We start from the raw sequence: 13834 nt of genomic DNA, 5'->3' as shown, positions 1-13834 counted from the left end.
AGGTGGCGCTGGGCGGCACGAGGCGTCTGTGAGCTGATGTATTGGAACCTAGGCGCTGTGCTTTCCACCGAGTGCGCTAGCTGCTCAGGCAACGATTCATCCGCAGCAGCTCGAAAAAAGGGGTGATTGACTTCACACGTGTCGGAGGAGGCGTGTGCTCGTCCGCATCCTCCAAGGGTCACGTGCGTCACCGGTGATGGGGACGCACAAAGGGGTGGGACAATTGGATATCCAAATTGGGAGAAAATGGGGAAAAAATCAGAAAAAAAAGAAAAAAAAGAATGATATCCATAATGAGTTAAGGCATCAATTTAAAAAATAATGATAATGATAATAATGTCCTAACTAGTTAATAACAGTAACAATACTGTTAATAAATGTTAGTAAATTACGGTAAAGTGTTACAGACTTTTCAAATGATGCTTTAATTCCCTAGAAGAACCGCTTTAGGGTCCATACAGAATCAAACCATGATTTGGGGTAGAAATTTTAAAGGGGGTCCATATATAGTCACTGGGGGGGTGGTGATCTGAACATTTTTCAGTCATACTTTCACTAAATCAGACCAACTCATTCGTTCTACCATTTTACTCGGCTCTTCCACTCAACTTCATTCAGGTTTCAGAATGTTCTTTGTGAGTCTGCACATCCATATTTTTTGTATATTAGCAAAAGGAGCCCTTTCTTACACCCTGTGCAAAGAAAGGTCTAAAAGTCTATTTTCATACCTTGCATGCACCATTAAAAAAAAGCAACATCGCTTGTGAATATATCTGCACTGATGGGTGTGATAGTCTGGAAGAAAGGTGTGTTCAGGTAAGTTTCTGGTACATTGCTATGTTGGCAACGAAAAACACACCTGCACCCCTGATGAATTTGAACCCTGACTGCAGCCAACCGTCAAACGTCCATTCCTATCTTATCACAAGAACACACAGCAGTGCACAAACCCAACTGTTATATTATTAATAAACAGAATACTAAATAAAATAACATTGCCGTCATTATAACATTCACAGCGTGAAGTGAAGAAGCACTGCAGAAGCACTGCATTGTTAGAATAGCAATCCTCCAATGTTCTTTTGGCACCCATTTAAACGTCCATTTAACCATGATTGGGGTCAGAATAGCAGTGCCTTTCTAAATCCTTTTCACTTTCAGCAACATCTAGCTCACTGGCCCCACCACCAGCTCAAAATATGAGTAGTCATTAATTCAAATGTAATTGTTGTAAGAATTACATTTCCTTCCCAAATCCCTGAAAAAGGTAGCATTTTCATAAACATCTAATCTGGTCTACAGACAACTGGCATGACCACCAGCTCAAAATACATGGCATTCACATTTCTCTTGATGACTACTTTAACGCTCAATCAAACATAAATTTGAAAAAAATGCTTGGTAATGACAATGCTTTTCCAAACTCTAGAAAATCTTACAGTACTTCCATGAACATCTACACTGGTCAACAGACCAGTAACATGTTCTCTCATTGCCTAATCAATCGTCCATTCAACCATGATTAGTATAGAGAAACGGTGCCATCCCAGATGTCAGGGAAGCACTTTCAGAAACATATAGTCTGGTCTACAGCCCACTGGCATGATCACCAGCTCAACAAACAAAAGTGATTGGTGTCAGAATTTTAATTCCTTCCCAAATCCCTGAAAAGCTAACAACATTTAATCTGGTCAGACAACTATAATGACCACCAGCTCAAATCACATGGCATTCACATTTTTCTTGATGGCCACTCAAACGTTCAATCAAACATTCATTCAAAAATGCTTGAAGTTGTAATGACCATGCTTTCCCAAACTCTAGGAAAGCTTACAACACTTTAATGAACATCTAGGCTGGTCTACAGACCACTGGCATGTTCTCCCATTGACTAATCAATCGTCCATTCAACCATGATTGGTATAGAGAAACAGTGCCATCCCAGATGTCAAGGAAGCACTTTCACCAACATCTAGTCTGGTCTACCGATTATTAAAAATGACACTGATCTCTTCTCAAATACCTGAAAAGCTTACAGCACTTCCACGAACATGTAGTCTGGTCTACAGACCACTGGAACAACCAGTAGCTCAAATTACATGATATTTACTGTTCTCTTGATGTCCATGCAACCATAATTGGGGTCAGAATAGCATTGGCTTCCCAAATAATAGAGAAGCACTTTCACCAACATCTAGTAAACTCTACAACCTACTGGTCCAACAACCAGCTCAAAAGATATGCTATTCACAGTTTTCTTGATATCCATTTAAATGTAATTAGTGGCAGAATTATAATTCCACCCCAAATACCTAAAAAGCTTACAGCATTTCCACAAACATCTAGTCTGGTCTACAGACCACTGGCAAGACCACCAGCTCAACAAACATGGCATTCACAATTCTCTTTGATGGCCACTAAAACGTTCAATCAAACATGGCAATGTTTTCCCAAACTCAAGAAAAGCTTACAGCTCTTCCATGAACATCTAGGCTGGTTTACAGACTACTGGCATGTTCACATGTTGCCTAATCAAATATCTATTCAACCATGATTTGTATCGAGTTGCAGTGCCAACCCAGATCTTCCCAGCAAAGAAGCACTTTCACAATCACCTACTGTAGTCTGGTCTACAGCTCATTGGCATAACACCTGTTCCTTCCCAAATATCTGAAAAGCTTACAAGCATTTCCATGAACCTGTAGCTTGGTCTACAGCCCACTGGAATGACCAGTAACTCAAATTACCAGGATTGGGGTCAGAGTTGCAGTGGATCCCCAAATCTTAGAGAAGCACTTTAACATTCGTTCAATGTCTAGTCCAGTCTGCAGGTCATTGGCCAGACCATCAGCTCAAAATACAAGATATTCTCAGTTCTCCTGATGCTTAATTATAGGGAATGCTTGGTGTCGGAATGACAGTTCCTTCCCAAATCCCTGAAAAGCTTTCAGCACATCCATGAAGATGTAGCCTGGTCTTGGTCTACAGCTCATTGGCACACACCAACACCAGCTGCCAATATTACCACCTGTCAGTCACAGAGCCAAGGTGCCAGGATGCCCCTTTCTTAACCTACCTCCACGAAGTAGAAGCAGGGCAGCAGGGTGACGCTGTCTTTGCTCATCTTGCTTTTGAGTCTCTCCTTCGCAGCCATGCCGAGCGATCGGGTGCCTCCCCAGGTGCTTTTTGATGCAGAGGAGGTGGGGAAAAAGCCCCCCTTCAGAAGGGTCCCTCTGGTGGAAATGAACAGGGGCTCCTCTAGGCTGGCTCTTCCCTCCCCATCCTCTTCAGCACCCAGGAGGGACGGAAAGGAGCGGTGCGCGTGAGGCAGCAGCTTGGACGCTCTCTCAAACACCGACTCATACACACTCTGTACGTCTCTCGACCAGTCTCTCTCTCTCCCTCACACACACACAGATACACACTCACTCACACACACACACTCAGGCAGGCAGGGACTGCAGCACTAAAACAGGCAGTGGCTGCAGCAGCTGCATCCTCTACAGGCTGAGAGCTCCAGAGCAGGCGCAGGCATCGCCGTACCTCCACACAGCTGACTGCTGGAGGGAGGGAGGGATGGATGGTGAGAGAGAGAGAGAGAGGTGTAGGGAGGCAGGAATGGAGGTGGCTGCGTTTGCAGGCTTAAAGTGAGAGAGAGAGAGAGAGAGAGAGTGTGTGGGTGTGAGAGAAAAAGTGGTAGAGAGAGATAAGGAGGGAGAGGGAGAGAGAGTGGTAGAGTAGTAGAGATAGATTGGTAGAGAGTAGTAGAGAGAGAGAGGTTGGTAGAGAGAGAGAAATACAAATTGGTAGAGAGAAAGAGTTAGAGAGAGAGATTGGTAGAGAAAAGAGGTTGAGCGAGAGAGATTGGTAGAGAAAAGAGGTTGAGCGAGAGAGATATAGGGAAGGAAAGAGTGTAAGAGAGAGCAGTAGAGACAAATAGGGAGACAGAGAGATAGGCAGAGAGAGGTTGGTAGAGAGGGAGATAAAGATTGGTAGGGTAAGAAAGTGAGACATAGGAAGAGAGATAGGGAGAGAGATATTGGTAGAGAGAGATAGGGAGAGAGAGATTGGTAGGGTAAGAAAGAAAGATATGGAGAGAGATATTGGTAGAGAGAGATAGGGAGAGAGATATTGGTAGAGAGAGATAGGGAGAGAGAGATTGGTAGAGAGAGATAGGGAGAGAGAGATTGGTAGAGAGAGATAGGGAGAGAGAGATTGGTAAGGAGATAGGGAGAGAGAGATTGGTAAGGAGATAGGGAGAGAGAGATTGATAGAGAGAGATAGGGAGAGAGAGATTGGTAAGGAGATAGGGAGAGAGAGATTGGTAGAGAGATAGGGAGAGAGATTGGTAGGGTAAGAAAAAGAGAGATAGGGAGAGAGAGATTGGTAGGGTAAGAAAGAGAGAGATAGGGAGAGAGAGATTGGTAGGGTAAGAAAGAGAGAGACAGGGAGAGAGAGATTGGTAGAGAGAGATAGGGAGAGAGATATTGGTAGGGTAAGAAAGAGAGAGACAGGGAGAGAGAGATTGGTAGAGAGAGATAGGGAGAGAGAGATTGGCAGAGTAAGAGATAGGGAGAGAGAGATTGGTAGAGAGAGATTGGTAGAAAGAGTAGTAGATAGAGCTAGGAAGAGAGAGATTGACAGAGAAAGGTTGATAGGTAGAGTGGGAGAGAGAGATAAAGAGAGAGATAGATTGGTAGAGAGCGAGAGTGGTTGAGAGAGAGAAAGTGAGATAGATTGGCAGAGATAGTAGTAGAGAGATAAAGATTGGTAGAGAGAGGGATGAAAAGTGGTAGAGAGAGCGAGAGAGATAGGAAGGAAGAGATTGGTAGAGAGAATTGTAGAGAGAGAGAAAGAGAGAGAGAGATACTGAAATTTTATAGAGAGAGAGTGGTAGTGAGAGAGAGAGAGGTACTGAGATTGGTAGAAAGAGGTTGATCAGGAAAGTGGTACAGAGGGAGAGACTAAGAGAGATACTGAGATTGGTAGAGAGAGAGAGAGGGAGAGAGAGGGAGAGAGAGAAAAGGGGGTGAATAACAGGAGAAGGTAATGTGAGAGAATGACGTCACTGGAGGTGTGCTAATAACCCATTTTCTGGTGCGCTCCTGCTGTACGTGGGCTTGGTTGAAGGCGAGCGAGTGAGTGAATGGATGTGTGTTTGTGCGTGTGCTCGAGTGTGACTGCTCTGTACTGTGTTGCATGCGTGCATGCGCTCGTGCGTGTGAGTATGTTCTGTGAGAGCGTGCAGGCGTGTGCATTTCTCTGGTCATGCCACATTCACCAAAATGAAGGCAGCAGAAACACATTTCAGTCCAGGAAATCTAACAGGTTAGGGGCTTTAAACCCAGTGTCAGCTGGGTAATGTTGCGGAAATGTCACTTTATGTTAATGTTACTTTTGGGATTGTTATGTGAAAAACATCATTTCTAATACTGTATTTTTCACACTATAAGGTGCAGTTAAATTTTTTTAACTTTCCAAAAAAACGCCGGTGCCACTTTATAATAAGACTACCTTTATAAAGGGTTTATAAATGGTTTACAATTAGTTTATTAATGGTTACTTATTAGGTTTTAATGCCTTAAAAAGTAATAAATGATCAGTTATAACACATATAACACGTAGAAAGGGCAACAATGAACTGTTGTTTGCCAAATAGTGAACCCACAGCCGTCTATATTGTTGCCCTTTCTACGTATGTGTTATAACTGATTATTAATGATTTTTAAGGCATTTACAACCTAATTAGTAACCATTAATAATCTAATTGTAAACAATTTATAAACCCTTTATAAAGGTAGTCTTATTTCAAAGTGGAACCAAAACGTCAGTGCGCCTTAAAATCCGGTGCCTCTTATGTATGTATGAATTTTACCAGTCAGGTTGTAAGGATCAGTAAAGCCTCTACACTGAAGCCGTAAAGACAAGAAAAGTTCCGGTGCTTTAAATGAACACTGTCAAAATTAAATCCTTCTCAGTCGTTTATTGGTTTGGGTTTGCATTGGACAACGTCTGGGTCCAGACCCGGACCACAGTCCACATATATGTGATCCCTGGTCTAGACCATATACACGGTTTTGTTTTATAAAACCACTCCTTGCTGCCCTGCAGAGAACAACAGCTTCAATGTTCAGATTTACAGTGTTAAATATGTCAGGTCAAGAAAGACTTTCTTTATTTTATTTTATTTTTTTCAGAAAACAAGTATTTATGTTAAGTGAAATCAAGAAAGACCATTTTTTATATTTTATAAAAAAATATTTATGTTAAGTTAATTCAAGAGAAATGGTCTTTTATTTTTATAAAAAAAAATTATATTTTTCAGGAAATAGTTCAACTTTAAATGTCTCGAGATGCATTGTTGCTGTTACAAATGCATTTTCCAATAAAGGGAGTATTGGCAAAACTAATAAAGTAACTTGTAAAGTAACTTAGTTACTTTTAAAATCAAGTAATCCATAAAGTAACTAAGTTACTTTTTAACGGAGTAATCAGTAATCAGTAATCGGATTACTTTTTCAAAGTAACTATACCATCACTGGACGTCACATATTGAAAACGCATCACAAACAAGCTCAACAAACATGTTTGTTGTTTGGAAACATGACATAGCGAAAAAGATAAGCATTGTCGATTCGAGCAGTGTAGAAACCATGCATGTGGTTAGATAGGTGATCTTAATGAAAGCTATTTTTTACCAGGTACAGAAGATTAAACCAGCCATGTTTCTGCCAGCAGGCTAAGCAGATTTAAACCAGTGTTTAGAATGTAAAACAGCAAAGGGCCTTCAAAAATACTGGAGATAGCTAACAATCCGTGACTCATGCAGAATGTGGGCAATGGGAACATGCATGCTGTTTCTAAACCTGGAGGTTCTGGATCACACTGACTGAATGAAGCCCTGTACCTGAGGGTAGGAGTCCAAACAGGGGGTGGGTTTGTAGATTTTGTAAGTTTATTTTAGTATATGAATTAAAAACCTTTCCAAAAGATGATGGATCTGAACTTCAGAAGTTTTACAGTAAGTCCATAAACAAATGAATTGCAAGAACATTATAAACAGGAATCTTTTACTTTTTTTAAGAAAATAAGCAATTCAATATTATATTCAATATTATATCAAGATCCTTCTTTTGCAGAAATAACAGCCTCTAAACTCTTCCTATAACTTCCAATGAGAGTCTGACTTCTGGTTGAAGGTATTTTGGATCATTCTTCTTTACTAAACATCTCCAGTTCAGTCAGGTTTGACGATTTCTGATCATGAACAGCCGCTTTAAATCACACCACAGATTTATAATAATATTCAGGTCTGGGGACTGAGATGATCTGAGATGATCATTCCAGAACGTTGTACTTGTTCCTCTGCATGAATGCTTTAGTAGATTGTGAGCAGTGTTTAGTGTTTAGTGTTTAGGGTCGTTGTCTTGTTGAAGTATCCAGCCCCGGCGCTTTAACTTCAACTTTCTCACTGATTCTTAAACATTGTTCTCAAGAATCTGCTGATATTGACTGAAATTCATGAGACCCTCAACTTTAACAAGATTCCCAGTACCTGCATTGATCCCACAGCCCCACAGCATGATGAACCACCACCAGATTTTACTGTGGGGAGCAGTAAAGTGTTTATGTTGGAATGCTGTGTTCTTTTTCCTCCATGCATAAATAACCACCCTCCAAATAACTCAATTTTAGCTTCATCAGTCCACGGAACCTTATTCCAAAATGGAGCCGGCTTGTTTAAATGTGCTTTAGCTTTAGCATACCTCAAGCGACTCTGTTTGTGGCGTGTGAACAGAAAAGGCTTCTTCTGCATCTCTCTTCCATACAGTCTCTCCTTGCGTAAAGTGCACTGAATAGTGAATAGTGAGCGATGCACAGTGACTCCATCTGCAGCAAGATGATGATGTAGGTGTTTGGAGCTCTGGAGGTCTGTGGTTGTGGTTGACTATAACTGTTCTCTCCATCCTTCTCCTCTGATTATCTGAGATTTTTCTTGTTCTGTCACTTCAGGTCTTAACTAGAACTGTGTCTGTGGTTCTTCCATTTCCTCACTCTGTTCCTCACAGTGGAATCTGCAGCTGAAATCTCTGAGATTTTAGTTTTTTATATCCTTTAATCCTTTAATTTTATATCCTCTAAATAAACCATGGTGTCAAATAATCTTTGTTTTCATTTTTTTTTTGTTGAGAGTTGTTTATTGAGGCTTCCATGTTGTCGCTCTTCAGAGAAGATGCAAAGAGGGAAAAAGATTTATTGTCCTTTCTCATAAATGGATTCACCAAATATATGTAGGTCAAGGGTTGATGAGCTTACCAATAACGTTTGTGTTCCAATAATTATTGTTGAAGGTATTCCAATCAATAAAACGACAAGGAAGCCCAAATTTATGCACCTGCCTAATTTAGTTTTAATAATTATTGCAGACTTTCTGTAAATCCTATAAACTTCATTTCACTTCTCAAATATCACTGTGTTCATCTGCTATATGATATATTAATTAAATAAAAGTATATATAAAGAAACATATATAGTTTTTCCAAAAAAAAAAAAAAAAAAAAAAAATATATATATATATATATATATATATATATATATATATATATATATATATACCCTTCAAATAAATGTGGTTCAGGTAATATTAATAAGTCCTTCACAAGCTGGTAAAAACACATGTTATAATCAATATATCACACATCAATAAACCCTCTTTCCTCATATCACTAATTTCACTTTTTCTATCAAATTTCCTATTAAATTATTATTATTATTATTATTATTATTATTATTATTATTATTATTATTATTATTATTATTATTATTATTATTATTATTATTAAAAGAAGTAGAATAAAAAGAAGATTACAGCTGTCTGTATTGTGTTAGTCTGTTTTGTAAAGGTTGGTTTGAGTTAATGACTGTTGAGTGTCTGGCAGTAAATAAGTGTTTCTGAATCAGTGACTCAGATCTCTACATGAAACTGCCTGAACTGTTTCCATATCCAACAGCGCCCTCTCCCGAAACTCCATTGCTATTACAAGAATAATTACATCATCTGTGCAGACAGACAGCACATACATCTGCAGACAGTCAAATGGAATGACTGTATATTGGTAAATATAGATTCTGACCTCTACAACATGGACAAGACCAAAAAACTTTCTAAGAATGTCGAGGACAAGATTTTAGACCTGCAAATCTGTAGTTTGTAAATGAACATGTGGATGATTCTCTTCTCTTTGTCATTAACTCAACTTGCCGTGTTTGGAGGAAGAGAAATGTTGACTATGACCCAAAGAACACCATCCCCACTGTGGAGCACAGAGCAATAGAACATTATGTTTTTGGGGGTATTTCTCAGCAAAGAGCACAGGACTACGTCACCACATGAATGGGAGAATGGATGGAGCCATGTACCATAAAATCCTGAGTGACAACCTCATTCCCTCTGCCAGGACATTTAAAATGAGTTGTGGCTGGGTCTTCCAGCACGACAATGACCCAAAATAAAACATACAGCCAAGGCAACAAAGAAGTGGCTCAAAAAGACGCACAATAGGGTCATAGAGTGCTCTAATTAGCGTTATCTGGCTAATATATCAGTTTAGACTGCGTCTTATCAGCCGTTTAGCTCAAATAAATGGACTATATTTAATAGCTGGATCCGATCGAGACCGGATCACGTTCTCATCACAAGCGAACCGCTCCAGAGTTCGTTTGGTACCGGACCGAGACCAGCTAGATTTTGATCCGCACCCGAGTGCGATTACTGTTTTCACACCTGCTCAATCGAACCGCACTAAAGTTACAAACGGATCAGAGTTCGTTTTAACCGGACCAAATAGTGCTGGTGTGAAAACGCCCTAATACTGCTGTCTTTCTGCATCACCCTCCAGAGTCTATGCTGTATTTTTTTGTTAACACAAACTCTTGAAGGTCGCTTTATTAAATACAATTTACTCAAATACAGTATTTAATTCATTCATTTGTAAGTTTTTTTAATTATTTATTTAGTTGTTTTTGTAGACAGCATGACTGAAGCATTAGCGCAGAGATTTCCTGTCTGACAGGGTCTGACTTTTCACGCCAGCTTGCTTTCACGCCGCTGTCACTTAGTGTTAAATCAGACCACCACCCGCGACTGAGACTGACGTCTGAGTTCATCTTTAATTAAAAAGTGTTTTTAAAGGAACGATGGGATGTTTGATATATGAGATGTTTTTGTTTTAACTGATGAAATGAAGCAGATGTGTATTAGGGGTGGGCGATATGGCTCTAAAATAATATCACTATATTTCATGGTGTTTTCACGATAACGATACTTTTGGCGAAATGACAAAACACTGAATTAAAATAATTATTTCGAATTGTATTATTGCATGCAATATGATATGAATAATTGAGATATTTAAAATAATAATTTTATCAGATTTGTAAGAGAAGTCAATAATCCAGAATGTCATTATACTAATTATGCACTTAAAATATCTCCATATATCCAGGATTAAAGTAAAATAAATGATACTGGATAGATATAATCTGTCTCTAGTAGATATTTAATAAGAAATGAGAACAGAATTTATATTTTGCTAAAAACAGCAAAAAAAGTAGTAATCTGATGTGCTAATTAGGGGTGGTTGATATGGCACGATATTTCAGGTTATAATATCGTTCACTATATTCACAAATTTTGGCGATATTATGACGTACGATACGATATGGCACAACCCTAAACCAGATATTCAAGCAGCAGTCTTTATTATTTTTTGGTTATTCTAAATTAAAAGCACTAGTATTCCTGAGACAAAATATAAAACTCAAAGATGCAAAATTTCACACAGCAATTTATTTACAATAACCTGCATTGGAAGTACTGTTCCACATGCTCTGTGTAATTACACATTCTCACCAGAGAGGTCTCCAAATCATTAAATTCCTTAAAAATTACAGACTGCTGCTTTAATTAAACTAGTTCAACCACTGGCATCTCTTGAGGACAGAAAATAAAAGTTCAAAAGAACAGTCAGTTATAATTACAAACAAGTGTGTGAAATGGCTGCAAGAATCCACAAATAAAAGGCCCATCTGTAGTACACTAGTGGTGGTAATAAAATTACCCAGCTATAGTTAGCAGCCTTAGTGAAGCTCAGTGATTACCTGTTCAGCAGAAAAATAGCCAGCTCGTCCGTTTCCAATGCTGTACTACACTGTTTCCATGCTATTGTCTATACCTGCCAATCCTGAGTGTGGAAATGGGACATGGGGTTAATAGAAGTGGACGGATTCGGAAGCTACATAGCACACAGATTACTGTGATGTACCACACAGTTCAGATAAGAAAATACTGGCTGAAGCTCTGCTGATAAGAGCTGTCGGTGCTCAAACTCAACATGTTTCCTTAATATAGGATGATACATCCTGATCATGTTATGAGTTGTGGGAACATGCGGATCAGTATTCCACCTTTCTGTGATTTTTATAGAACCAATAAGAACGTGTATCCTGATAAAAAAGACTTTTCCTGTGGCTCTCGAGATTGGAATACTTTACTTTTGACCATCTACAACATTTTTCCTGTTATACTTTTATCTTATTTCCTTACTTTTTGTCTGATTCATCTACTGGCGTGTCTGCAATACTACAATGATTTACTTCAGTAAATTTTATTCCAAATTGGATGTCCTGATTCCTGTTTTTTCTTGTCCGTCTGGCTCACATACATTCTTGCTGTGGTAAATTACCCTACAGAGTAGCTATATGAATATGATTATACACTGCCATTGCAAAAGTACTTAACCCAGTATTATGCTTGTTTAAGGTGGTTCTGTGTCTACCTGGCAACCTGTATGAGCTTACATCTTACATGAAGGAGAGGGTGGGGCAGACACCTCTCTCTAGTGTTTTATATGTGGACTGTGGGAATTACGTAATAACTTAAAAGTATTAAACAAACCAAAATACTCTGTGAAGCATTTAGGTGATCTTATCTGGGGAGCTGTTAACTTGTGGTTTTTGTAGCTGGTAACTCTGACAAACTCATCCTGTACAACAGAGGTAATTCTAGGTCTTCCTTTCCTGGGGCAGTCCTAATGAGAGCCAGTTCCATCATAACGTTTTTGATGGTCTTTGCAACCGCTCTTGAGGATACTTTTTTTGAAATGTTTTGTTTTGACTGGCCTTCATTTCTTAAATTGATTTTTTCATTACTTAGTTGAATAGCTCTTGCTCATAATCTGGATTAGAACATTACTCAAATAGAGCTATTCACGGTTTACCAACTCTAACTGATGCTCTCAAACACATTAAGCGGCAAGACATTCCAGCAATTAATTCTTGATGAGTTCAGCACAGCTGTTAACTGAAAAAGCTGAATATTCCAGGTGACTCTACCTCATAAATCTGACTGAGAAAATGCAGCCAAGATGTGCAAAACTGTCTAATCTAAGAAAGAGATTCTACTAAACTAAAATATAAAACATTCTGCTTTGTTTAACACTTTTCAGTGTACTACATAATTCCATATGTTATTATAATCACTGAATTTAAGGTGTGTCCAAACCTTTGGCTGGTACTAAATATGAAATTCACTATTACTGCCTCCAGTGATGTCAGCAATATGAATAGAGAATTGATTCCACTCTTTAGCACGATGGGTTAACAGTGAACACACACCAACAAATATTCATTTTATGTTTGTTGGATGTTCCAGGGTTTGAGCACTAGATGGTACAGTGTGCACCACAAAGTATGGACTCTACAGCACTGGCATCTTACTGTGTAGTCCTGAAACACATCACACTATATTTCAGTGTGTTTTTTTGCTTTAAAAGGGACATATAATACAAACCTCGCTTTTTGTGTGCTTTTCTATTTCCAATTGGGTCTCAACTGCCCCATAAACACTCCAAGCATCGGAAAATCATATGCTTCTATAAGCCGTTTGGATTTGGATCCATTATTGTGACATAACAATAGTAAGGAAACTTGCATAGAACCACCCTGACACCACCCCTTACCTGTCAACCCGCAGCAGAGCCCCACCCACTAGATCAGTTGAAGAAACTCTATTTTGGTAATTTTGGTTGAGAACTTCAGACGGTATACTGCAGGATTGTCTAGCAGACTTCGTCTAAGGGAGGGATCTGTACCTACTCTCTGTGGCAAGTCAGCAGATAAGGGAGATGTAAATTCTTTCAAATAACAAGTTTTGAGCTTTTGTACAAATAACTTCATAAACATGTTTTGTATAATCCATAGACCTATTCTAACTTGTTTAAAAGAGGTATAATAATTACTTGCTGCACCACCTGCCCCCTTGCTAGAGATGTATGAAAAGTTTACTAGTTAAACAGCAGCTAGGTTGCTGAACCTCAATGCTTCACTGCTGTAGCTGAAACACCTGCACAGTGGTGAGAGGGATTTTAGGCCATCCTTCTTGCAGGATAGTGGCCAGATCACTATGTGATGCTGGTGGAGGAAAACGTTTCCTGACTCGCTCCTCCAAAACACCCCAAAGTGGCTCAATAATATTTAGATCTGGTGACTGTCCAGGCAATGTGGATGTTCAACTTCACTTTCATGTTCATCACACCAATCTTTCACCAGTCTTGCTGTGTGTATTGGTGGATACTAGCTCCTCCTCAATGTTTGAACCATTGGATGCACATGGTCCTCCAGAATGGTTTGGTAGTCCTTGGCAGTGACGCGCCCATCAAGCCAGTATTGGGCCAGGGGAATGCCATGATAATGCAGCCAAAACCATCACTGACCCACCCCATGCATCACTCTTGGCATGCAACAGTCTGGGTGGTATGCTTTTTTGGGGCTTCTC

The 13834-nt window shown here is 39.3% G+C and overlaps 1 protein-coding gene across 2 annotated transcripts in view; it reads right to left on the bottom strand.

Annotated features, from left to right (window-relative positions):
* plppr4a (phospholipid phosphatase related 4a) overlaps nucleotides 1-3392 on the bottom strand; it is a 68134-nt gene extending 64742 nt beyond the window's left edge. Inside the window, exon 1 of one of the 2 annotated variants that reach the window (XM_022674646.2) lies at nucleotides 3077-3392. In XM_022674646.2, coding sequence (XP_022530367.2) covers nucleotides 3077-3154 — 78 coding nt within the window. In that variant the 5' untranslated portion in view covers nucleotides 3155-3392. The remainder of the gene's footprint in view (nucleotides 1-3076) is intronic. The other variant, XM_049467149.1, reaches the window with a different exon arrangement.
* Between the last annotated feature and the right edge of the window lie 10442 nt (nucleotides 3393-13834).

Source organism: Astyanax mexicanus, chromosome 18 (assembly GCF_023375975.1).
Source record: "Astyanax mexicanus isolate ESR-SI-001 chromosome 18, AstMex3_surface, whole genome shotgun sequence".
NCBI lineage: Eukaryota > Metazoa > Chordata > Actinopteri > Characiformes > Acestrorhamphidae > Astyanax > Astyanax mexicanus.
Note: the sequence above shows the minus strand (reverse complement) of the source record. Positions and strands in the feature narration are given on the sequence as shown.